Raw genomic sequence first — 26,051 nt, 5'->3', positions numbered from 1 at the left:
TTTGTCTTCAGTTATGTTTTAGTAGCTTAGATTCTGACAGAGAAGACAATTATCCTGAAGCTGGATTATTTATATTTGTAAAGATGTAAGAAAAAAAAAGTAAGTAAAATAGTCAGGGGTGGTAAAATATTTATTTATTTTTGTTGGTTTGATACTACTGTAAGTCGTTTATTTGTAGGGATTTAAAACTATTAGTCTTTATATACAGACCGCGCAAGTTTACGGGGGTATTTTAGAGACTTTAAGTCAGGGCGCTTAGCTGAGGTAAACAGGGAGGGAGGGGAATGTGATGCAGGGCTTTGGAAATAGACAAGCAGGCAGTCGACCACTGCAAAGTGTTGAGCTCGGGACAAACTGGGCTTAGCCCACTCCACTCCTCCTCTGTCCAAGAGAAGATCCCAAACCTCTTCTGTCTGTGAAGGGCTCATTCCCATCCCAAACAATAATGTGAAAATAAGTCGGAAGGATTTGTCAGATGTTCACACTAATCGTCGCTTATAGCTACGCGCCGTTTTACCAACATTGTCACTCAGTTACAGTTTACAGTCACGTTCCAGTTGGCTATCCACAAGGATACCTGGTGTGAGATGTCCCGTGGAATATGCCCACGCGTAAACTTTTGGATTTTGACGTTGGTCATATTTGCCGGGATTATGATCGACGCAAACGCCTACAGCTGCCATGAAGTAAGGACCGCTTTCCAGCAGAGACAGGTTGGACCGCTTCAACGCGTCCCGGAGGCACCTGACGTAGGTGAGCGAGTGAGTTTGGCAACTATAGTGAAGAGTACTTTGGCTTACAGAAGGCACACCACTTTTAACTGATATGATATCCAAACGTGTAAAAAAAAAAGCTGATCAAAGTCAGTACTTCTTAATCCTTTAGAAAAGTTTAAATGACTGTCCTATGTTGGTGCCAGAAATTCACTGAATGGCTTGCTGTTCAAACTAACAACAGAACACATTGCAAAAGAAAATTTTATTCTGACTTATCTCTTGTTTGACTAGCTATGTCAGTGATATTAGCTGTTACTCTGAATTACTTTTAAAAGGTTTAAAAATATCTACAGCTAACTCCAACAGCAACAACCATATTGTGTTAGGCTGTTTGTCACAATGTCTGTTAGCTCTTTTGTATCAAGCATATTTATTCATTATTGCACAAAATTGTTTTTCCCCTCAACAAATATATAATTTAAGTCTTTTTAATGTTTCCTCTACAGTTTGCAGTTACCCAGCTGCTTATCACATGTGGCCATTTAGAAAGACTAAACAATTATTCAGGTTATTGTTTCAGCATACTGGCACAAGAGCAAGTCTGCTGTGATGCAGATGTTATATTTCAGTTTCTGCAAGCAGAGGCTGAAATATTTTGTTCACTTATTAGATTGATTTGCATTCTCAAGGTTGAATAACTCTGTTGGCTAAATGTATTTGAGCACATGCGGTGCCAATTTCCTAACACCTAATGCATGTCAGCAGAGAATAAATCATTTGTGAGAAGAAGTTCATAATGTTTCCTAAAGAGGGTCATAGTGATGTGCATTTTATTTCTCTCTCCTTTTTCCACTGTGATACTGTAGAGCAGGGGTGTCCAGCAGCTTTAGAGCATCTTCAGTTACTTTCAAGGTTTCATTGAAGAAGCTATTCTGTGCTCTGAGGTATTTTGGAAGCATAAACATTGATTTAGATTCTGTTTTAGGTTCAGCTATGTTAAATTTGCTTGAAAAGGATTCTGTAAGCAAATTATGACACTTAGTTGCTGTTACTATCACATATGCTGCTGGTTAGGAAATAGACACTGACATCATTTTTGTTTTATCTGTTTATGTTCAAAACATATTAATCACATGAATATAAGCTCATTTTTGCAGAAAGTCAGCTTTGATTAGATGGCATTTGCATCCACATTGAAATAAGGGTTGAGCAATAAAAACTTAAATGTGCAGAATAAACTTTTACAGAAACTTAAATTCAAGTAAGCAGATGACTCGCAATGTGTTTAACTCACAAGAGAGGGTTAGTCCTCAGCTGTTCTTAGTTTTATTCAGTAGCATGTAGCATGTGCATTTAGCACCTGCTGCTCTTAACCAACAACATACTGGTAAAGGAACACATATTGCTCTTAATGTGGGTTAAACAAGTCATACTCTAACTGTAAAGCAAAACAAATTCCATCACAGATGTCATGGGAATAATAGTAGCAGCTTAAAAAAAGGTTTGGTGCATTTAGTGAAGTGAACGGGTGAAGCCTGCACCATAAAGGGCCTGGCTGTCCATGAAAGAGAACATTCCTGTGATCTACACAATATCCAAAAAAAGTGAATAAGAGGATGTAAACATATCTTTATCTGAGTCTACCATAAAGAGTAATCTTACAGATGATTCACCACATGGTGCAAATTATGGCCAGATTAGTTTTTTTGGAGAAAAAAAAAACAAAAAAAAAAAACTACTGTTGTTTCAAATCATAAAACATTTCTTGTAAAACATGTGAAGGCAGTGGAAAGACATGGGTGTGCATGACCTCCGATAGAACAGGTCAATGATTTTTATTAATGATGCAGCTAGATTTTGACGTCTGCCCAGGTTCAGGTGAATGCAGCAGAGTTGATGAGATTATAATTCATAGTATATGGCCTTAACAATTCATGTCATAGTGCACAAGTACCTGAGAGTTTCTCAAGACGAATAAGTGAAGTGTTCTGCAATATAGCTGAGCCACCTCATCTTAAGCTAATGAAGGTGCTTTTTATTTGTTTAAGACTAACTGAATACAGAAAGTAAAAGTAAAAAAGTAAAAATATAACCAAGGAGTGAACCTAGACTTTAGATGTCCACAGTCTTCTTGCTGCATGCAGTCATTGATTCTTCAAAAGGTGTTTGAAATTAGCTTTTGATTTATAGCTTTATCAGTCATTCCAGTTAAATCAGTCATAATAGTCTTACTTTGACTTGACTATATACAGGTAAACGGCTAAAAAGGCAATAGATAAATAAATAAATAAATAAAATCTATATTTCTTGACCTTATGTGTTGATACTTTTCAGTTGGTACTGACCAGTTATTTTATGTGTACCACTTGAGCGATTGTATCTCTTCTAGTTCTCCTTTTTATCTGGATATTTACAGTATTTCTTAGGATTATGGACCAAAAACTATTTTTTAAAATAGATGGAACTTCACCTCAAAAGAGGTGATTTGTTTACATTTCTTTGTTTTCTAATTTAAAACCTTATTGGATACAGTGTAAGCGCTTTATAATCAATTTACAGGTTATATGTGCACTTAAAAATACACAAATTTGTCATTTACAAAGTTTTAGTCATACAGCTGTGTGAGAGTCAGACCAGGACTCTTGTTGCAGTACATTTTACATGAAAGCTGGTTGCAGTTTAAGTAGCACCCAGTTTGAGTGTGCATGCTGTAAGTGGGAGAAGAGTAATAGATAGCTGAGTGGGGAAACATACCTCGAGGTGCATCCAAACCACTTGATATGTTTGTTTAGCGGAGTGTCACCACTAGCAACAGAGAAAGCCATTTCCACTGCAAGTAGTATATGATCTTAAATACAATGCAAGCACCTTAAATCTGAATATGTCATCATACCAGTTTGCACTGGATTTGCAGAAGCTACGAAAATATCTCATTTTTAAACTGTAACTGCTGATGAGAATTTAATCAAATAGTGTAAAAAGGATCAGCAAATATGCAGTATTGTGACAGGTTTTAACTTGAATTGTGTATCTGAAACACAACTTATCCAAAGTTATGTTTTTGGAAAATGGGGGGGGCTGTTATAATCTGGGCAGAGGCTGTGGCTCCCTGCTCTGTTTTTGAGAAAAAGAATATTGCTGAACTTTCACCACAGGACTTATATCTCATATTGCTTTTTATTTGTACTTTTCCTGTTTTGGGTCAGATGCAGTGCTGTCTTCAAAGAGCTGGCCAGTGGAAGGGCTCGTTAGAGTGGGAGATTTGGCATATTTGAGTTTGTGTGTACACAATTATGCTACACTGCTTCGGTTCTCAGATCAAATGCCAATAAAAGCAAATCTTGAAATTTGAAGTGGCAAGTATTCAACCCTTCCACAGTGATGTTTGTGTTAGAATACTGTGCAGCGTTTCATGTGTGGTGAGCAGATTTCTTAGTTTGCAGCAGGAGTGTGGCAGCCAGGCTATTTGATGATCCTGTTTGAAAAGAAATGCACTCTGTACAGTCAATGTTGTGTGTCTTTGTTTGACATTTTTTCATTTAGAAAGTAGAAACTAACAGGTCATAAGTATCAACAGCTCAGTATAAAATGGAGATGATAGTAAGAACTTGCATCCAGTTAGCTAGTATAAAATGCTTTCCAGACTGACATCATCTGCTCTCTTGGCCACTATTGAAGAAAACAGACTTCATCTTCATGCCAGTTTCATCATTGATGTAACTTTGATAATCAGTGACACAGAGTTATTTAAACAGTAGTTTATCGCCTCTTTAATTTTGAAGATATTTTTATTTGGAGCTTCCCTAAAGAGCCCTAAAAATTGTCCACTTTCAGATTACATTTAATTTTTCCACAAGTTTCTGGATGCTTTTTTTATTTTTATTTTTTAAAGAATATTATTAATTTGTCAGCATTGTGTGTTCAGTAATTAATAAATTATATAATTAAATTATTAAATCTAAATGACACAGGTGATCTGCTCTTTTTCCTTCAGCGCTGTGGACAGCAGCATTGTTTGGTTTGTGCTGTAAGCGTCCATACAGCAACCATCTGATATGCTTCTTTTTGTGGTTGTTAAAGAACACTCCTTCCCTGTTTCTGATTAAATAAGCAGCATGTAATAGCAGCAGAAGTTTTCTTTTTTTTTTTTTTTTTGAATGGGCTACCATTTTTCCAGCACCAGGAGAGCAGTTAAGGCACACAGTGGTTCACCTCTGCTGCCAGCCTTCAACCCAGGAAGTCCAGACCCAAGACCACCATTTGTAGCAAATGCTGCACATTGTCATTACTAAGGGGTGCTGATGACATTAAATGAAACATAATAGCAGGTAGTAGGCTTTATTTTATTTTATTTTATTTTATTTTTAATTTTATTTATTTAGTTTTTGATAAAAACAATAATAATTAATCTGAAGAAGAAGATGATAGTAACTTGTTCTGGAGGGTGATGGCTCCTGAGAGAAATGATCTGCGGTACCTTCAAAGGGGAGGCTGTAGCTGTAGCTTAAAGTTGGTGGTTTGATTCCACCAAGTTCCATTGGAAATTCTACTGACTACATGCTGAAGAGACGAAGCAAGACACTGAACCTCACGTTGTCTCCTGATGTGTCTGTTGGATATGACTGTGAGTGATAGTGAAACCGTAAGCTATATAGGTACAGTCCATTTATCATTTCTCGCTTGTCAATTGAAGAAGGCCCTATATTAATTTCCAGCCTAGTCTGATGACTAGCTGAACTCCAAGGTACTTCTATTCCTCCACCACCTCTACCTCTTCTCCAAGGAGGTAAACAGTGCTTTGTTTACTCCTGTTTACGCTCCTTGCCTCCAGTGTTGGCATCGTTGGTGTATGAATGTGGATGAATGTTCGGTAGTGGTCGGAGAGGCCGTAGGTGCATATTGGCTGCCACGTTTCTGTCAGTCTGTTCCAGGGCAGCTGTGACTACACATGTAGCTTAGCATCACCAAGTATGAATGAGGAGTGAATGAATAATGGATACAATATAAAGTGCTTTGGGTGCCTTGAAAAGCGTTATAGAAATCTTAGCCTTTATTATTGTTATTATTAAGATGAGGTATTTGTTTCCACATCATCACACAAATTGACTGATCAGTTCTCTGTACTCAGCTTCTTGTCTATCATTGATATTCCCCACAACTGCAGAATCATCAGAGTATTTCTGCAGATGACAGGACTCAGAGTTATATTGGAAGTTTGAGGTGTACAGTGTGTAGAGGAATACATATCCCCCTTTATATGATAAATTCCTCTTTAGATCATTTGGAAAGCATGCAGTTAGAAATGCTGTTCACTGACACAAATGCTCAATTAGGTTAGCAAATAATGTTCTGTGATATGATTATGTACTTCTTGGTAAAATACTTTATAGGGTAATGTGCACATAAAATATTAGGGCTCTAACACTTGTATGTACAGAATCATTAATGACTAGAAAGAGTCTTGTACCTTTTTGCTACAATTCAAGATGTGTTAATAGCAAGAGAATAGGAACACAGTGTGTTATTACATGTTGCCACATCCTTAACCAGTTACGGTGTGAAAGGTCTTGGCAAGCTCTCAGAGCTCACCGTAGCCTTTGATTGGCTGTTGTTATTTTGATTTCCCTTTGAACATGGCCTCTCTGACTGGGACAGCACTCATGGACCTCACCTATTCCACACACTTAAAAACATTGAACATCTGTGTTTACTTTTTCATATAGCTCTAATACCTACTTTAGTATAATTCAGAATTCACATACTTATCCAGTGAGGTTGTTCTGTTGCTGTTTTTTTGTGTTTTGTTAAATAACTGAAGAAAACATTTATTAGTGATTTAAAAAAAAACAATATATTGAAGCTGTGATCCATTTCAAAAAGACATACGACATATAACTGAATTTACAAGATGCATTTTCATCTATCCAAACAAATAGTCCAGTTTTCCTAGTGTTGCTCAGCATGATGATGATCTATCCGACTATTCACACAGCATCTTTTGTAAGATTTCAGTCTTTGCCTATCTTGTGTTTTAGCTGATCATGTCAATTTATAGTCTCAAGTATATCATATATAAACAAATCATGTTGCTCAAGAGGAGAAAATACATTAAATAATTAATTTTTTTCTGAGACATGTTCAGCTGATATATTGACTTGTATTATAAGTACCCTGAGTCTGTGGCTGAATGCCCCTCTGATATAATGCTGCTTCAGCAGGTCTGCTCCTATTTGCCCACAAGCCTCACATCTCTCTGTATGCTTTGGCTGTCCAACCCCTGCCCTCTGGTGTGGCTTTGGACTCTGTGCCAATCACTGCAAGCAGTTCCAACGTGGGGTCTGGGAAAGCCAAACATTCCAGTTTAGTTTCAAAGTAGTCCAGAAATCCAGGTATGTGGAAAAGACTCTTTTGAGATATTTTTTTTTTGTTCAACACGGTTTATCCAAAGCACAGTCTGTCTGTATAGAGTAAATATCCTGTATGTTCACAGGATCTTGGAATTTCAAAGGGCACTGACTTCCTGGGGCAGGAGATGGGTAAATACATTAATTGCCTTCTTTTTTATCAAAGTAATTCATGTTTACTAAAAGATACAAACAGCAACATTTGGAAACCACATCTCTCTTACAAAGCAGTGGAAATCAAAATAGAATAGCTATACCCTGTTCAGGATATTTGAACTGCATATAATCAGGATATCCATATCACATTGTAATTGTTGGTGAAGGTATGCTTGAAAAGGGTGGTAATAACATAACATTTTCTCAGCAGCATGCTTTATTCAGCTGCTGCAGCACTACATATTGTGAAAGGCATGTGAGTTAGCAGGGCAGTTCGGTGTCAGAGTTTCTCTAACATTTTGGCTTGTGCAGTGAAGGGCGCTGAGGTGTTGCTGAAAGGATTGTATCTAACAATTCAAGACCCCTGAGCCATGGTTTTAACACGGCAAATTACTCCAGAGGTATGTGTCACCTGAGGACAATTAGGAGAATTAGGATTAAAAGCTGACATCCAGTCTGGAGTGTGTTATGGTTTAGCTGGGCAGAATGAGTAGTATGTATATTGGGCATTAATTACACATGGCCAGCAGACATCACAGCTTATTGAAATCTATAATGAATGACACATATAAATTTTATTGCATTGCAGATGACTTAAACAAAGCTAGCTGACTAAATAATATAAGAAACTTTAACAAAGATTAAAAGAACTGGCCAAAGATACACTTAGATAAACATAGATAAACTTAAATTATAAATGACTTCTCAAAAGTAGAAAATTGAATCATTAACATGTGCTTTCTTTGGCGTGAAATAGATTAGTTATACTGAATATGTTTTTTGGTTGGTTTTTTTTTGTAACGCAAGTCATTTTAATTTCAACTGGTCTTGTCACATACTAAAACAAGTTTGTAAAAAAATAAAAACAATAGGTTCAAATTACATTTGCAAACCGCTAGATGCTTGTAGATTAACAAACCGTAAACCTTTTACATTACTTACAGACACACATTAACAACCATAATTTAGCAGTGCTACTTGAGCAGTATTGACACTAAGCTATTTGTGTAGCTGCATGGATCTATGACTGAATTTTCAGGGAGATCCATTCTGAAATTATTGCATACTCTCTCAAATAACATTGTGCTTATTTTCCAGCAAAATATCAAGCTCAAACCCAAATATGTGCAGGAATGTCTCAGAAGCAGCAATGCTGACGTTTTGTTGTAATCAAGTCAGAAACTATTCCAACTCCATCCAAATTAATATTTGAGGCAGCACTTAAAAATTGTGTTGAGTCTTGGTCCCAAGCAGTTTGACAGAGTTTGAGTGGTTTTGCAAACAATACTGGGGGAAATTTGCAGTCCAGATGTTCTTACTCTTTCTCTTGCCAAATGTGCCTACAAAATTTTGATTTAAAGACAGGGAGAGCCTATGCTGTTATTTATTCATTTCTATCTATCTATCTATCTATCTATCTATCTATCTATCTATCTATCTATCTATCTATCTATCTATCTATCTATCTATCTATCTATCTATCTATCTATCTATCTATCCATCTATCCATCCATCCATCCATCCATCCATTAAGTAGAGTTTATGAAATGACTGATAAAACTGTAAACTGTAAGTTGCCTGTTGGCTTCTGCAGAGACAAGCAGTGACAGGGCTTCTAATGACTGCAGAAAGAGGCTCAATATATTTGGGACACTGCTGTGGTGGCTTTAATAACCAAAGTCTTTCTGAGTATCACTTACTCCATGCAGCTACTCTCAATGGATGGAGAGGCCAGACTGGATTCCACCATGAGTCCCTGGATATTTCTTTCATATCACAGATAACCAACAAACACAAAGGAGAGAAAGAGCCAGACAGTTTGGAGAATGGGTTCAGGGATGTAAAGGAAGAGAGGACAAACACCCAGCTGGGAAAATTACCGACTGGAAATAAATTTACAGTATTATTTAATGCTTTTCTTTTTTATTCCTAAGATGCGTATGGCACATAGAACATTATATTTTTTACTTTATTACTTAGGGTCCTAAGTTTTCTTTTTTTTTTTTCTTTTTTTAAAATTTTTATTTCATTCTTAACAAAAACTTAAAACCAAAAACAAAACAACCAATACAACTAAATTTTCAAACACCTGGATGAAAAAGAGCAGAAAGAAGAAAATCTTATAATCTGCCACTCTCTCACAGAATAATTAAACCAATGATAAGTCACATTTATGTAACAATAAACAGTGAAGACAAACAGCTGCAGACCAACGTGCTGCTGATTTCTAACACATCACATTTTACACTTCATTTATTATCTACAAAATACTTTAGAACAAAGCCAAACACAACAAATTGACCTCATTCATTATAATTTCTTATCATAGAGTCTTTAACAATTTTTTTTAAACACAATTGATTTTGTTTCTTTGGTTTCTAAGTTAGAAGGGACTCTAAGTAATGAAGCAAAATAACACTGTTTGTGCAATAAATAGTCTGTTAGACTTTAGAATTAGAGTAAGAAATACTTTCTGTAGTGAACGTGAAGAACAAACTAAAACGTTGGACTCTGGACCTGAAATTATTATTATTGGTTTCATATTGGGGGATCCCTTCTTTCACTTGCTTCCCATTAGTGGTATTCATATGCATTAAACGTGTGACTTTGAATAAAGATTTTAAATAAAAGTCATGCTGTGCTATTCTTACCTTACATTTGTGTTTGGTTACTTCCTTCCAAGTTTAATCATTATCTGAACTGCTGGATTCACCGTGATGTCATTTGTCATCTATTTCTGCTGTGTCAGTGTGCGCAGTCATGACACACATTTGAAAATACCAGGTGTGCCTTGAGTTAAGTCTAATCTTGAAATGTATATTGAATTGTTAAACTTAAGTTTTAGTTTTTTAAGTTATTTTTCTTCAACAATTTTTACTTTATTTGGTTAATTGTTTCTTACATTTCTGTTCATCTGATGCTCATAGCCTTGTGAAAGGGAGGAGCAGGCAAATAAAGTGGGCTCCAGCGCTGTTGTTGGTCTGCCTGTGTTGGCTAAACATGCACCGAGGGATTTCCTACATTTTAATGAATAGATCTGTGAGATGTACAGAAATTATGATATTAGACCAGGATGTGACATGTAACTCAGGGATAGGATGGACTACTACATGTTCTTATTACACTGTGGCCAAAAACACAGTCATAACAAATTGGTTATAGGTAAACCTATTGTAGGGATAGTGCTGGTAAGCAGAGAACTTTGCAGCAGCAGTATAATGATAAAACAGAGTGGACTGCTACATAGATGGAGATAATAAGCTGGAAGCTGCAGGACAGCCAGTTATGACTTCATTCATCTGGCTCTGGGATGGAACAAATGGAGCCTCACTGAGTAATTAAGAGACACCCAGGCCTCACAAGGATATGCCAGGCAAATGGGGGAGAGGGAGCAGAAAGGGAAAGAGAGATTCAGAAATGCAACCCTATTGTGTTTCACGGAGGGATTTGGACATTGAGGCACTGGTCTTGTGGCCTGTCCTAATGCCATGCTTTAAGCTCTGGTTACAACACCTGCCTCCTGCCACCCCCGTCTAGCCCTTCCCCCAGTAAAATGAGTTATCAACAGACTTGTGCAAAATGGAAATGACTCTGTGTAAATGAATGTGCGAAAATGATCATTTTAGTAGCTTATGTCAACAATAAAAGGTGTTAGATAAATTATGCAAGCACTTAAATAGTGATAGTACAAAGCGGGCGACGCTGTAGAACGCAACAAAGTTTAAACGGATATTTCTTTTAACCTCATTTGCAGCTTTTTATTTTTGTCTTTTGTCTTTGTTCTGAACCGCATTATTACAGCTATTCAGTGATTTCATTACACTGCCTGTATGTATATGAGCTCGAGTGCATGTAAAGTTTTGCTTTTGATAAAATACCGTGAATGTTTGGATTTTTAATGTCTTTTATGTTGCACATAAAGTCTACATTCATGTGCAATTCTATCACATTGAGGCAATGGTGTATATTTAGCAGAGATAATATTTATAGCGGAAAGAGTGGATGAATTCTTGGTCTACTTTCTCACCCTGCCATGGTGCCCCTTTGGTTTCTCACTGGAGTTATGGCTCGGCTATATTTGTGCCTACTCATTGTACACATACTTTGACTGTGTAGAATCATACTTTCATATTGTATACAAAGCTCGGGTTATTGATATTGAATGTGATTTTTGGAAAAAAAAAAAAAAAAAAAGAAGTAAATGGCACCCATGCACATAATTTGCTTTTTTTTACTTGGAGATGCCCAAACTTTAGCATAAATCCCCACAGGGTGTTTGTAAGTTTCTTTTATCCTAACCTCAGATCTCCTGGACTTCCATTCCTTAAATAACATGACATAAAACAAGAAAGCAGAGAATTACTTTCTGTCTATTTCTGCTTGAATTTTCTAGATGTTGATCTGCTGATTTGTAAGCACCCGGGTCCATCCTGCTGCAACCGCAAGATGGAGGAGAGCTACCAGAATGCTGTAAAGCGAGAAACCCTCCACAACATTGATGCCTACAGCTCTGAGCTTGAGCACCTCATCTTCCGCCATTTAAACGCCTTCCAGGGTAAGTTCTTTGATTGGGGTGTAGGAAAGGTTGGATTGCATTGAACTGAGACACAGAGCTCTTGAAAGATTTTGTGTGAGTCTGTGGATTATCATTTAGTTTTGTTGTGACAATTGGTGACATTTATCAAAAATGATTATTGTTTTGGTTTTAATGCTTGCAATTGCCATAATTATTAAGAAGAAAAAGGTAAAAATCTTTCTTACTCACTTTATCTGGATTGGGGTAGCTTGCATGCACGTGAAAGAAACTCAGAAAAAGCCAGTCTCTCCTGATTTAGCAGTAACATGTATAAGGACAGATGAGGCAGGATGCTGGAGGCCTTTTTCTTAGCCTGTAAGACAGCAAAGCAATTACTGGAACCCTTTACAACATTTGAGATTTTTTGGAAAGTGAAACCCTCCATGCAGAGAGTTTTTTGTAATTGTTTATTTGGTGATATGTTATTTTTGGCCAATGAAAGGCCTTCCTGCATGCACCACACCCAACTGAATCAACTGTACATTAGTTCACCAAATATGTCATCTATTTTCTTTTATTTTCATTATCATTACATTAAAAAAAAAAAAAAAAATCAAAATCACTCCTCCTGTTTTACCTTCTGAAAACCCCCAGCATATACTGTGGATGTTTTTAGCGTCTCAAGCATTTTGGTATTGTTTAGTACTGTATTGTCAGATTAAAATAACAGTGGAAACCTTAGATGCAATTTTGGTTTAACAAAGTTTTAATTATGATCATACATGATCTATGCACTATTAACATAACTTAAAAAACCCGTATGAAATGTGAATAGTGTAAAAAAAAAGAAAAAAAAAATGTCAGGAAACATGAAGAACTGATTTTTAGACATTAATGTCATGGAAACTGTTACTGTCATGTCTAACTTGTAGATATCATCTGGACAGGATATTAGTGTCGCCCACAGAACACATAAAATTCAGTCCCTATGCAGAAATTATATCCCTGTTTAAAGGTTAATGAATCTTATTCCTTCGTGCAGTTGTTTCACAAGCAAGTAACCTAAGGTCAATGTATTTTAACAGCGTTCTGGGTATTTGTCCTTTTCATTGTCATTAAGATCATTCCAATCTTAGCTCATGTCTGAGCCTGTCTGGACACTGATGATCAAGTGTTTCACATATTCAGTAGAGGCTAAAATGGAAAATCACAATGGAATAATGATAGAAACTGGAGTCTGATAGTGCTGAAAAACAATGATGTCAGCAGCCATCTCTTTTCAAGGCCTCCTAAGGACAGTCTCTGTGTTGTCTGAGTGCCTTGAGAGGAATGTGAAGTAGCAAGTGGCTCATATACTGCATGAAGTAATGAGAAAAAGATTTTGGCATTAGTATTGCTGTTCACACATTGGATGGTAAAATAAGAAAAAAAGTTTGTGCATGTGGTGGCTGCAGGCTTGTCTCTGTACTTTTGTTGGTGTGTCTTTATTTTGATACCTTTATGAAGATCCTGCTGTCACATGTGGAAGCATCATGAGTTTGATCCCATAATCAAGGATGACTTATGCATTTTTTCTTCTTTTTATTAAAGACTTCTGATCTGGAATTATTACCAAGCAATTACTAATTTGGTTTCCTGCAAAAACATCACTATTAAAACACTGTTATTCTTGTGTAATTCTTTAAAAATTGTTGACCACCCCCTTTTTAGCCTCCCACTCCTTAAATACTGCAGGCACGTCCTGTCTCTTTTTTTTTTACTAACTCTTTATGTGCTGTCATGTCTAGATTTTAATTTTTTTTTTATTGAAAGACTGTGGAAACAGCTTTTTTATGTCTATAAAACATTTAAACAACTGAAGAAATAACAGATTTAACTTTAAGTTTACCTAGTGAAAACTCAAAGTTATGTGGAAGTGGACATTGTATAAGGAAGTTAATGCAGATTTATAAGTTACCAAAAACGAAAGAAAGAAAGAAAGAAAGAAAGAAAGAAAGACAGAAAGAAAGAAAGAAAGAAAGAAAGAAAGAAAGAAAGAAAGAAAGAAAGAAAGAAAGAAAGAAAGAAAGAAAGAAATCTTTTGTAATCTTAATGGACATCCAGGATTTTTATCTATGCAAGTAAAGTCTGACCTCTGCTTTCTGGTCAAAATCAGCACAAGTAAGGCTCAAAATACTTCTGCCATAATCAGAGCTGATCATGTCTCATTAATCCAAAGCAGGTCTTGACAGATTCCACTTTATATTTATCACTCCTTAAACTCATGGGACCCAATCCAGATCCAAGTGAACACATAAAATGTGAATCTGAGCCATTACAGGTCTTGGGTATTTGGGTTTGAGCAGTTTCATAAAGACCTCTGGTTTATCTTGAATTAGTTTCCAGCAAACCTGTCATGTGTAATTTTCACTCCGTTGCAAAGCAGACTCTCACTGCCTTATACTACACAGGCAGTTCAGCAAGTAGGAGTTAACAACAGCTGGGTATGATGGGCAAGTTTCGGGGTTTCAAATCAACCTGCTGACATGTTTGAACACTAGCATCACTGACTTAAGGGGAAATCTGCCCCACAAATAAATGCCATGACATCTGCCATGCTATAACTGTGTGTGTGCCTGCATGCATGCATACAAAGATATATGAGCATGCATAATATTTGCCACCCTCACTAGTGCCATGGCCACCTTAGGGGTTCAAGGTCTCCTTACAAAATTTGACAAATTCTTTTCAGAGAAATGTGCTCTCTTGGAATATTTACAATGAATGAACTCATACTGATAAGAGTTGTAACTTCATACTCTTCTCTGTGCAACTATATATCACTGTATGGGAAGGTGGAGCGGTTGTCTTTTAACTAAAAGGTTGATGGTTTGGTCCCAACTTTTCCAGCTCATATGTCAAAGGGTCTCTGAGCATGATACAGAACCACTGTTTCCCACAAAGTGTTCCGAGGGTCTGCTAAATGAATGTAATGTAATTAAATCATTTCTACTTACTCCTCAGTTGTCAGTCATATTGTAGATTCTAACAAATATATTTGGTAGTGAAGTTAAAAGAGAAAACATAATCATGAAATAAAGGAAGAGGTTCTCATCAGCCAATTAAGATGTGCAAACATAACATAAACAGCACATACTTTTTGCATTATCTCCTGAGGGCTTCACCCAGACATCACTCTGGATTAGTTCCAGATGTGAGATTGCATCACCAGAGGACTCTTCGGCTGTGAAGTGCAGATATGTGAAGTGTGAAGAAAAGTCCAGTCATAACTTTGTGTTTTTTCTTTAATATGTAAGTTAGCTGATCCAAGCATATAACTGTCTTTCCCCGCAATCCTCTTACAACATCCTTGGTGGAAGGACTAATGACTTCAGGCATTAGGTCAGATATATTTAGGACAATTTATGTAGCAAAGGCAGTTCATATTAGCTAGACAAGAGTGCTACTATTATATGAAAAAAATTTGATGGTGGATAAAAGTAACTGGAAATATCACTTCTATATTTTACTGGTCTGATAATGCTTTCATTTGCTCTTTACTTACAAAGGCATCACTATAGTTACAGTAACAAGCATTTACATCAACTTTAGAAAAACTTTCACTCTCTCTTTTCTGCCTTCTATATATTACTTTCTGTGGGTGTATTTCAGATACTGAAGAGAGGTTGTAATACAATTAATAATGGGACTAAATTGTGATAAAGAATGTTCAACATATCACAACATATTTGTTATTGGTGATAAACCAAAATCAGATAATTCAATGTTTCGCATAACCAGATTTCTATACGTGGCACACATACAGTATAAAGCTTCAGGAGACAACTATGTAATGTCAGTTTATCCAAGTTCATTCATATTTTAGGTTTATTAGCATTCAGCTAAAGCCGGAAAAGACAAGCAAAAACAAAATACCTCCCATCATAAGTTGTGCTTGCCTTAACTGTTCAAAAAAGTTTGGGCTGGCAGTGGCTCAAGTAGTAGAGCATGTTGTCCAATACCCAGAAGATTCATGGTTTGAATCCTGCTGCTCCAGTCAATCTGTTATGAATACCTAGTGTGTATGAATAAATCCACTGTAAAGTGCTTAGGGTGCCTAGAAAAGTGCTATATAAATTTGATCCATTTTTAATATTTTGAAAAGTGATATGAAAGTCTTACCAGATCTGACCTAGTAAGCTGCTGTTTCAACCTTTAATACAACTATGACAAAAGTGCTCATTGAGACTCGAAGCAGACATGTTCAGATGCAATTAGATCAACAACATGGTGCATGTCTAAAAGGGACGGATGAGTTGGCAGACAGTCAAGAATATCTTGCCTAAAACCATGTTGTTTCATCAAAACATCTTTGATGTTTTTTTTTTTGTTTTTTTTTTTGTTATTTATTGACACTGTCAGATTCTTTCTGGGTGGCCCACACAAAACAGTCTTTGTAAAGACATTTGTCTCATTAATTACTATGTTGCTTTTATTCTATGTATGCACATGTTGTCTGGAATAAGGAATACTTTCACTGTTGCATCTTATCATTATTATGTTATCAGATACAGAACCACTATCTTAATTGCAATCTCCACATTGTCTGGAAGTTGTCTCACTCATTTTGTCTGAGACAATTTTTTTCCACCCTCTCTCACATCATCATTTTTGTTCTCCCACTTCATGTCTGTCTATATTTTTTTCCTGCAGATGTTTTGACCGATAGGCTTATTGCTCTAGAGGCTGATGCTTGGACACAGGATGACATTGCACGGCACCATGAGCTCATTCTCAAATTAGGGAGGATATCCGGATTCTATCCCTACATGCCTCATCTAATCATGTAGGGTGGAGAAGAAACGTGTTTGTGGACTTAATGGTGGAGCAAATATATTACACATTTGTGTGTATCCTAAGCATGCTTGTATTGTAACTATGCCTTTTGTAGTCTCCTGAGTTGACATGACACATATGGGCAGGATGCATCTCCCTAAATTGGAGAATTTAGACTCAGGGGAAAGAAGAGGGAACAAAGGAAAGAAGGGAGGAGAGAATGAGAAGCTCAAAGCCTATTAAAGTTGTAAAGTCACACTTGAAACGTCCCTAATTGCCTCTGCTTTTCATCTGCACCTCTCACCTCCATATGAATGCGTGAGAGCACAGAGTAGTAGGGTGCTAGACCTGGAAAGTAAGAAGAGAGAAAATAGATGAAGGTGGTGCTTGTGGTTCGTGCAGAGGTTTAGTGAAAGTATGCACAGGTGTGTTTAAATAGGGTTCAGCTGAATGTGTGTATGTATTGTGGTCTTGAGCAGGTATTCAAGAAGTGCAGCTGCTCTTTAGCCACTGTCTTCCCCCCTTCCTGGGTTTGTGTATCTGTCTGTGGTGTGTGCTTTGTCAGCATTGATAGCTTAACAAGATCATTCTGTATTCTTGAGGGCACCATGCCAGCACCTTGCTAGCTGATTGCAATGTGCACTGCAGGGAGCCTTCGTGTCTCAGAGATAATCCAGCTGCCAACAGTGGACTCCAAAGAAAGAAACCATAAAGACACTTCTTTCATCATCTCCACATCAAAGATCTTCCTTAATTGTATTCATTAGCCCTTCTTCTACTTAGCTTCTATATGTATTTGCCTAATCTTGCATCCTGCTTAAACAAATATGAGGTCTGTGTGGATAAACCTGCTGCCAAGCTTCACTGTTCTGATTTGACATATTAATATAATATGACAGAGTCAAATCCCCCATTTTTTCCCTCACTATTACCACTGTTCCAAAACAAAAAGGTGTTCTTAAATTGCTTCACAAGTACGATCTCTGACATTTCCTTTCAGCTAGCTTTTGGTAGCACATTGAGTGTAGCTTTGTTAGCATCACTGAATTAAAAAATTTGATGTCCAGAAGTTTTCTAGTCATCAGACAAAGCCATATGTCCTAGAGATTGCCCCTTGTCCAGGACAATTTGGCTGGTTTTGAACATTGGCTGGCTGGGATTTATTCTTTACTCCATTTGACTGGTTTAGTCTGGATTTTTATCTCTGTCCTGTCTCATTTTACTGCACCCATGCTTCACTGACTGATCAGGAAATCAACACAATCTATGGCTCTTTGTTCCAGTGTATGTATGTGTGAGATTTACATGTAGGTCTGTTATGAACATAAGTCTTTATACATCATCTGCAAGTCAATTTTAATCCTAGAATGCCTGATAGGCAACAACGTTACCAGGGAATTTTGATATTTTGTATCTATGTAACTGTATTGAAAGTAATTGATGATGCTGAATTTGACCATCACTAAGTCATGCTGTGAGACAAAAGAAGATTGTTAGTGAAATAGAGCTTTCAATTTGGCAAGATTTGCATCCTTGTGAGGGACACTTCATCCAGTGTCTGTGTCAGATATGAGAGAGTGTTTGGTACATAATTTATGGGATAAGTGAATGGTGATTGTGGCGCTCAAGTCTTTGTATTATGACTCACACTTTTACTTAAATCCAGCATGGGTTGTTGTTGGCTGTCTTTCTTACATCTCTCACCACCGGTTCATTTCATCACTCCCACATTCAAGTCAGCTCACTTTCCTAATTATGTTTTGTGATGGCCTCTCTTCTTCTTCTTTTCCTTCTCTCTTGCCTATTTGGCTTCTTCATTAAGGACTCCCCGTGGTAGACTTTATTCACTGTTCCTTTTGTCGCTCATCTGTTTATTCCAGAGGAGCAGGAACAATAAATGAAAAAAAGAAAGAAAGAAAAAAAAAAAAGGAAATAGGATTCTGACTGGTCCTGGCCAGCTGTGTCCTGTTTGTATGATCCACAATGGATCATACAAACTGTCTCCCTTTTTAATAGCAAAACAGAATAGAAGTTTGAATCTGCTCTTAAATAAACCACTGCAGTCCAACTCTGGGAAGCTGTAAAAAAAAAACATTTATTATTTGGTTATTTTCCCTATGATTAACTTCATTTCATACAGTGACTTTAATAGAGAGCAGTTTTGACTTCTATTTTAACAATGCATAAGTCACCCACTCCCCCACTCACCACATGATTCATAAGAAAGCTGATAAATGGGAACAGGGGGCCACACCTGCTAAGAAAAGTGGAAAGTTCTTCATTAAAGTCCCTTTCATCTTGAATTCATTCCACACCTCATTCAATTGAAGGATCTGTTTCATGTTAATAGTATGCTAGCCTCAATGTTTCCTTTCCTTTTTCAGGCAAACCTGGAGTCCAGTCTTTCTCTGGCTTAATCCTATTTTAGTCATTAATCAGTTTTACTTATATAGTGTACTACTACTGTGTCATACCCTTTTGTTTGTTGTATACCACCGACAAATGATTCTGAAGAAAATTCCTCCACTCTGTCAGATTCACTTCTAAGTCATCTTTAATTGGCCATTGGCAGCTGATTTGTTGCTGCATGGAATCCACTTTTTCTCACAAATACTTCTTTGCTTCTCTTGAGTCCTCTTTTGGATGGACATTCTTTACGTTCTGCCAAACTACAAATGAAATAATTTCACAGCCAAATCTCTGGAGTAAACCATTAACCGTAATATTTTCCTTTAGGTAAATAGTATATTATTTGTGTAGTGAGATAGATCTAGGTGTAATTTTGCAACTCATTGCATGGGCAAAACACTTTTGGTGATATCACAAGGCACTGTGATATCACGGAAATATTCAATTATTACATTAAAAGTACTCCAGAGGTTCAAAAAGACCAATGAAGTCAGCTTATCAAAAAGAAAAAAGAGTGGTTGTACTTCAGTAAAGGGTAGTATAGCAATAATTGCAACAAAAACCATACATGTGTCAGAAGATTTTCTAACATCACTTAGAAGTTCAGTTACTTTTTGTTATAGTTTGACACTGTGTTGTGGTTCTTGAGACTGAAGGCTGTAATCTTTTTTCCTTTTTTTTAAAAAAATGGATTATCTGGGATTGTGAATATTCCCTCAATGTCATCTGTAAATATCATCTTCCCAACACCTTTTGCACACATGCTGGTCCTATAGCAAGACCCCTACAACTGCTGCTGCAATGGTTTTATAGTTGACAGCATGGTCAGTAGCCAACTGAGGGTCTCATACACTCTCCCATCTTCATAAAGTTTCAGGCTGATCTTTTGTGCACTCACTCACCTCCCACGCTGAAAAATGTCGCATTAGGTTTAACGTGAGAAAGTTATGGTTTTCCTTTTTTTTTTTTTTTTTAACCTTTTTCCATTCAGTCAGGGTTAATCTAAAATTCAAATGTAACCACTACTGTTTCAGTGTTTTAGTTCACGTATATACGGTTGCTACTGTGGTTGTCAGTGCAGTCATTGTTCTTTTTTGTTGCAAAATTGCACAAATCTGTATTTTTTGGGTAATTCAGATAAATTATTTTAAAAACAGTATAAATAATTCCAAATATTCCATACTTGAATGGAAACGATTTGACAGTTTAGTGATATACATACAGGGGTGTGCTTAGTTTGCAGTACACTGCATATACCAATAAAATAGAAATGGGGGACACTGTTGACCTTTGCCCCCCTTAATGCTTAGTACCAGAGGTGCTGTCCATCAGCCTGTCAGCAGTTTGCACCCAGGCTGCCCCCCTATACTTTCCCTTTATGGTATTAGCCATTTGAACAACCTCCTCCCCCTGCGCCTCCGTCAGCCATTGCCCCCATGCTCTTCCTCTTCTGTCTCTGTCGTTCTCTCATCTGCTCTTTTTCCTGCCTTCCATCATGTTTCTCTTTTTTGACTTGAGTTAAACCAATGCACTCCCCTATCCCCTCCACTCTGTTCCCACTTTTACCCTTTTTATAAGATACTGTGTTCTGAATACCATTGATTTCTCTAAAATTGCTTTATATATTAAAGTTTTGTTGATGCTTTTTGAAATGCTAGTGAAGAAATGGTTTGCCCTCCTTAAATTCACCTTACTCTACTTGCTGTTTCTTCCTGTAATTTACCTCAAGCTTAATATCATCTGTTAGTCCGTTGATTGTACAAGACATGCAAATGTGTGAATTTGGGCCCGAGTTGGATAGCATATGCACACATTTATGATTGTACATGTGGATTTTAACCTCCTTATTATTTATGGCAGGAGTGTATGTCATATGTCTTGTGAGAACAGCCTGTCTGTGTGTGTTGTCTGACAGATGAGTCATGTCTCTTCTTTAGATTTGCTCATGCTATGCTCAAGAGTCACACAAGTATGATGAATCAACAGATTGATTCAGGGATTTAATAATAGCTTATTACCATTAAACTAGGAGATTGTATGACATTGCAACTCTCTCTGTAACTTAAGATGACCGGTGCTGCATGGGAGAAGATGGCCCTATATATACAGTCTTTCTGCTAATTAAAACAAGGATATGTAATCTGCACAAGTGTCACTATGTCACATATCTGTGTGGTGACCTGATTGAAACCCAAGCCTGAACAAGGATTAAAATGCTTTGCATGAGATGACGATTGGCCAGGTTCACTCAGGACTGATTGCCAAGATAGAAGTGGCCCACAGCTCTATGGTATGAGAACAGTGTCTCCTATCTCATTATCACAATATTACTGCATCTCCAAGCCCATGCAGGCAAGTACACCATGATTACATGGTCACATATACAATCTTGAATAAAGACATACTTGCTACAGTATACCTGCTTTTACCTTGCAGAGGGACACTGGGGCTGTAACATTTCATAACTAATATAACGTGATAGGCAGTGCACTGTGGCCTGGTCTCCAGTCCATCACAGCGTTCAGACATGAATCACTTATTGAACCAGCCTGGAACTGTTTTTGGCACATCTGTGCTGGCTTAATTTTGCAGCTCCAGATGTTGCTGCTTCATTTTTACACTTTATTAACATCTGGCATGTTATACCTAATTATATAATGCATTTCTGATCAGAAAAAGTTCAAGTGAAGGATATATAATCTCTTTATCTGTTGGGACAACTCTTCCATGAGTTTCACTGAGCAGCTAAGGTGGATCTATGTTTATTTTGATTTAATGAAATTGTAAAACTTAAGACTCTCAGTAAATTAAATCATGTTAATTTGGAGGCCACTAACAAACCCATTAAAATATCTAAATAATAATAATAATAATAACAACATTTTTTTATTACTTGGAGTGGGGGGTAATCATTGTAACCTTGAAGTTGTTGAAGTGAAGTAAAAAACATCTTTTTCTGAAAGAGATAGTATTGTTTAATTTTCTGAATGACAGAATATACATAAATTAATTAATCAAATCTAATCACCCCATGTATCTGAAGTCAGATATGCCCCCTAAAGTTTTCCCAAATACGTATAAGGAAAGTATAATAATTTGGATTTTTTATTATTACACTATCTCTTACTTTACTTTTAATGGACTACAGTGATCAGATAAGTTCATGGTTGCAATATTGCTGACTCTGCAAAGTTATGGTTGCAACAAAAAATGAATACTTATATAATTCACTTATATATATATATATATATATATATATATATATATATACAAACACACAAACTACTTCTCTTGCAAAAATATCTCTAGATCAAATGACATTTGTACTGACTTCCATGATATGAACAACCTTCTGCAGATACTGGATTTATCCTGTCATCTTAGTCCAAATGTGGTCTTAGTTTTGGAAACCAACATTAATGTCTTAGTCTTAAGTAACTACTCAAACTATGTAAAAAAAACAGATGAATAAAAGCTTTTTTTTTCCACTGTTTGTGTTCTTGGCTGACAAAATCGCATACCACTGTGTAGCGAAAGCATTGAAAAGTAGTTGTGACTGAAATCATAGTGTTGCCACTGTGCTTATTCTGACTCAGTGATTGTGGCAGCCTCTCCATAGTGACTTAAACTGTAATTGTGCCAGTTATACACTGGGTTGCTATGCAGAATGCAAAGTGGAATTGGGTTCTTATAATTTAAACCCAGTGATCATAGAGAGCAAGTTTGGCATAGCATTGGTGGAAAGACATGGTCTAATATCCCATTCCAGAATCATAAATACATACTCAGTCCAAGCCACTGCAGGACAAAAGCCTCCTCTGCATAGCCACTGCTGCATTTTTTCCATTTAATACCTTGTTTATTCTAAACAGAGAACATATCAGATTTGGTTTTCAGGGCCACAGACACAGCAAGCCTGTTAATTCTTTTTCTCTATAGTTTGCTTGACAATTATGTGTTTTGAATTGCCATGTTTTAGGAACTTCATTCAACCTAAAGATAATTGCCTTATGCAAAGTGGCCACAGTCCAGCCACATTTTAATTCCCAAGTGGAATACAGACGGGAAACAATAACAAAATAATGATATCCACCCACAAGTGAGTGTCTGGATTGAATGTGGCCAAATCCAGATTTAGGCAGAGTGGTCAGACAGAACAATCAAGCCAAACTAACTCTCATGCAATGGTAGTTGGAGAGTTTTTTAAATCTCTCTTTTTTTTAACTTGTGTCCCAATACAGGAAAGTGTAGACAAACCCAGAACCATGGCACTTCATTTATCAAAGAATGAGAAGCCAAAACTATCTGGGGATTGAAGAGAACATATGAGATGATGCAATAACTAATAAACTAAGCTGAAGACACTTCTGTTGAAAGCTGTGAAGCAAATCGTGATAGCTCGCTACTACAGCTTGTGTTTGATAGTTTTTAGTTTGCTGTGAAAAACTGTAATGAGTGTTAAGGTTAAGACTGAAAATACATAATTCTCCATCTGCAACTATTAAAAGGTGTATGACTTGTTTTTACATAACAAGGACAACATTTATGTAGAGATCATCAAGGAATGTGGATCTGGATTTCCAGATCCACATTCCTTGTGTATCTTCTAAGGCAGAAAGTTTTGGTATGTGGCCCCAGGTCTTATATTTTTTAAAGGGAGTTGGTTAAACAGTTAAATCCAACATTCTCTTAAGGGATTTGTTGCTAGTGCTTTAGATAGTAAATGGTTTGATCCCACAAGGTCTGCTTGAAACTACCTATCTACACTCTTTTATGCTTTGATAACTTTCAAGCAAATGAGTGGCCTTCAGGTCACTAGCAAAAGATTGTAACTCACTTTTGCTAAACTTACCTTATTTAGCATATTGTTAGGCCATAGAAAGCATCAGAGAGCATGCAATAGGTCAAGACAATAGAGACTTTTATCTTCAGTGCCCTCTGCTGGATCAAACAGAACATTACTTCACTGCAGTCAGAAGCGCTTACATACTGTCAGTTTTGAAGTTGCAGATTACAGTTTTTATGTTACTGTTTTTCCTACTTTGGAACAAATACTTAGATTTTGAATAATCATTGACAGAGTGTGTGTAATGTCCTGCCTTTGGGTTTTAGGGTCGCTATGTGAGATGTAGTTTATTGACCAGAAGTAAACAATAGGTTATTATTTTAGCTTCTGTTCCCAGCAGGAGAAGAATGAGGTGTATCACTGTGTTCCCCGTGTCTTGGCTTGACCAAGAGCCTCCACCGAGCTTAGGATTAACTGTGGTGATACTGACAGCTTGCGTTTGCAGTCAGGACATGCACCGGTGAGGTCCTGTACTTTCACAGTCTGCTGCAAGATTCAGAAATTATCATTAGAAGTTTTTTTTTTTTTTTCTGTGTGTGTATTCAGAGAAGAACACACTTAAAGTAACAACATGTTCTTCCTAAGCATAGAAGTACATCTTTGAAGTAACAGCCATGGAGAGATAGGGAAGTGCTCTGGGCCCAGGGGCCAAATGAATCCAGATGTCAGCATGTTCACAAGGTGGAGTCGACTTGTACAGTAGTTGTTTTTCCTTGTTTAATAGCTCAGTCGCTTCTTTTCATTCAATTTTTCCTGGCAGTCTCCCACTCTCTTTTTTCCTTTTTTTCCACATTTTTACTTTATGTCACTTTCTTGGCCAATAAGAATACACTTTTTCAACATGTATGGAATGTTTTCAGGTTTCAGAGATCATAAATAGTATTCAAAGTAAAAGAACATTTTTCATAATCTCAGCCATTCAGCTAAAATGTGCATTAGACAGCCCTTCACACAGAAAGATTAAACCATGGTATTTCTGAGCATGACAATTTTATAATAACATTATGTAATGCTGTGTAACTGAAGCTGTGGTTACATCTTATGGTATAAATGTCCTGTGAATTCTGAGCCTTGCAGCTTAGACTGGCAGGCATGTTGGCGGACCCACTGATACTCATGTAGCCCTGGAGGAGACTAAAGGGAAACTAAAACGTATGTTTTGTTTTCTGTGCTCACGTCTTTATTTTGTGTTTGTCACTGTCCATTTCTTTTTTGGGTTTGTTACACCATAACAACTCTAGAAGTCTTCCCGACACTTTTCTTTCAATTTATAATTTGTCACCTTTTTTTTTTTATGTCTTATCTATAACAGCTGTTGCCTCTGATGTCTCCTAGTTTTGTTACTGTCCCACACTTTTACACTTCTCAAAACCCATTTTGCAAATTACAGCTTCAAATGTTCATGGAGCAGGTCTTAATGATGTTTTCTGGGCGTTACAAATAAAATGTGCGTTTTACTGGCAACTGGGGAGTCCCCGTGTGTCCCAGACAGTGTTCATATTAGTGCAGCTGTTCAAGAGGACATGACTGTTGTTATCCCTCTGTGTGTGAGCTGGGAAGGGCTGAGCACACACAATCACATACACACACACAAAACACATATACACATGCACTCAATTGCTAACGATTTCTGTGCAAAAGTCGGTTTCCAAAGTGATTTTTAAATATCTGTCATGGGTAAAAGGAACTGTGTAACATAAGGCAATATAGAAGCATTCTATAACCTAGAGCCTGTAATTGGTGTTTAGTTTAGTTGTTAGTGCAACATGCAGTTCTGAGAGGAACTGGAGTCCTGTGCTCATTTAAGTGTGTTTGTGTGTGTGTGTGTGTGTGTGTGTGTGTGGGTGTGTGTGTGCATGTGTGTGTGCATGTTTGTGGTTGTGGTTCTGGTGGGGGGTTGCTGTATGTGTTCTGGCACTGTCTTTCTCAGGTCTCAGTTTCTGTACAGTTGCTACTGCTCCTTCATGTCCTTTCATGCTTTTAAGCTTACATCACACCCCAGAGAGCAGTGTTGCATCCAGCAGCACATTATACAAAATCACACATTTATATGAACATAGAAGAGAAGCTGGAGAAGCTGGTAAGTAAAACAAAGAATAGCAATAAAACTAAATGGATGAGTAGTGAATCTTATAGTGGCATAGAAGCATATTCTGGTTTTATTATAGAGATGACAACCCGAGAGGAGA

General features: G+C 37.0%; 1 protein-coding gene across 4 annotated transcripts in view; it reads left to right on the top strand.

Moving 5' to 3' along the window:
- The first annotated feature begins 306 nt into the window (after positions 1-306).
- gpc5c (glypican 5c) overlaps positions 307-26,051 on the top strand; it is a 117,071-nt gene continuing 91,326 nt past the window's right edge. The window contains exons 1-4 of one of the 4 annotated variants that reach the window (XM_041993747.1): positions 694-753; positions 6,935-7,105; positions 7,207-7,252; positions 11,670-11,831. In XM_041993747.1, the coding sequence (XP_041849681.1) occupies positions 7,249-7,252; positions 11,670-11,831 (166 nt within the window). In that variant the 5' untranslated portion in view covers positions 694-753; positions 6,935-7,105; positions 7,207-7,248. Of the gene's footprint in view, positions 762-6,934; positions 7,106-7,206; positions 7,253-11,669; positions 11,832-26,051 lie in introns of all 4 variants that reach the window. The other 3 variants (XM_041993746.1, XM_041993745.1, XM_041993749.1) reach the window with 3 other exon arrangements.

Source organism: Melanotaenia boesemani, chromosome 8 (assembly GCF_017639745.1).
Source record: "Melanotaenia boesemani isolate fMelBoe1 chromosome 8, fMelBoe1.pri, whole genome shotgun sequence".
Classification (NCBI taxonomy): Eukaryota; Metazoa; Chordata; class Actinopteri; order Atheriniformes; family Melanotaeniidae; genus Melanotaenia; species Melanotaenia boesemani.
Note: the sequence above shows the minus strand (reverse complement) of the source record. Positions and strands in the feature narration are given on the sequence as shown.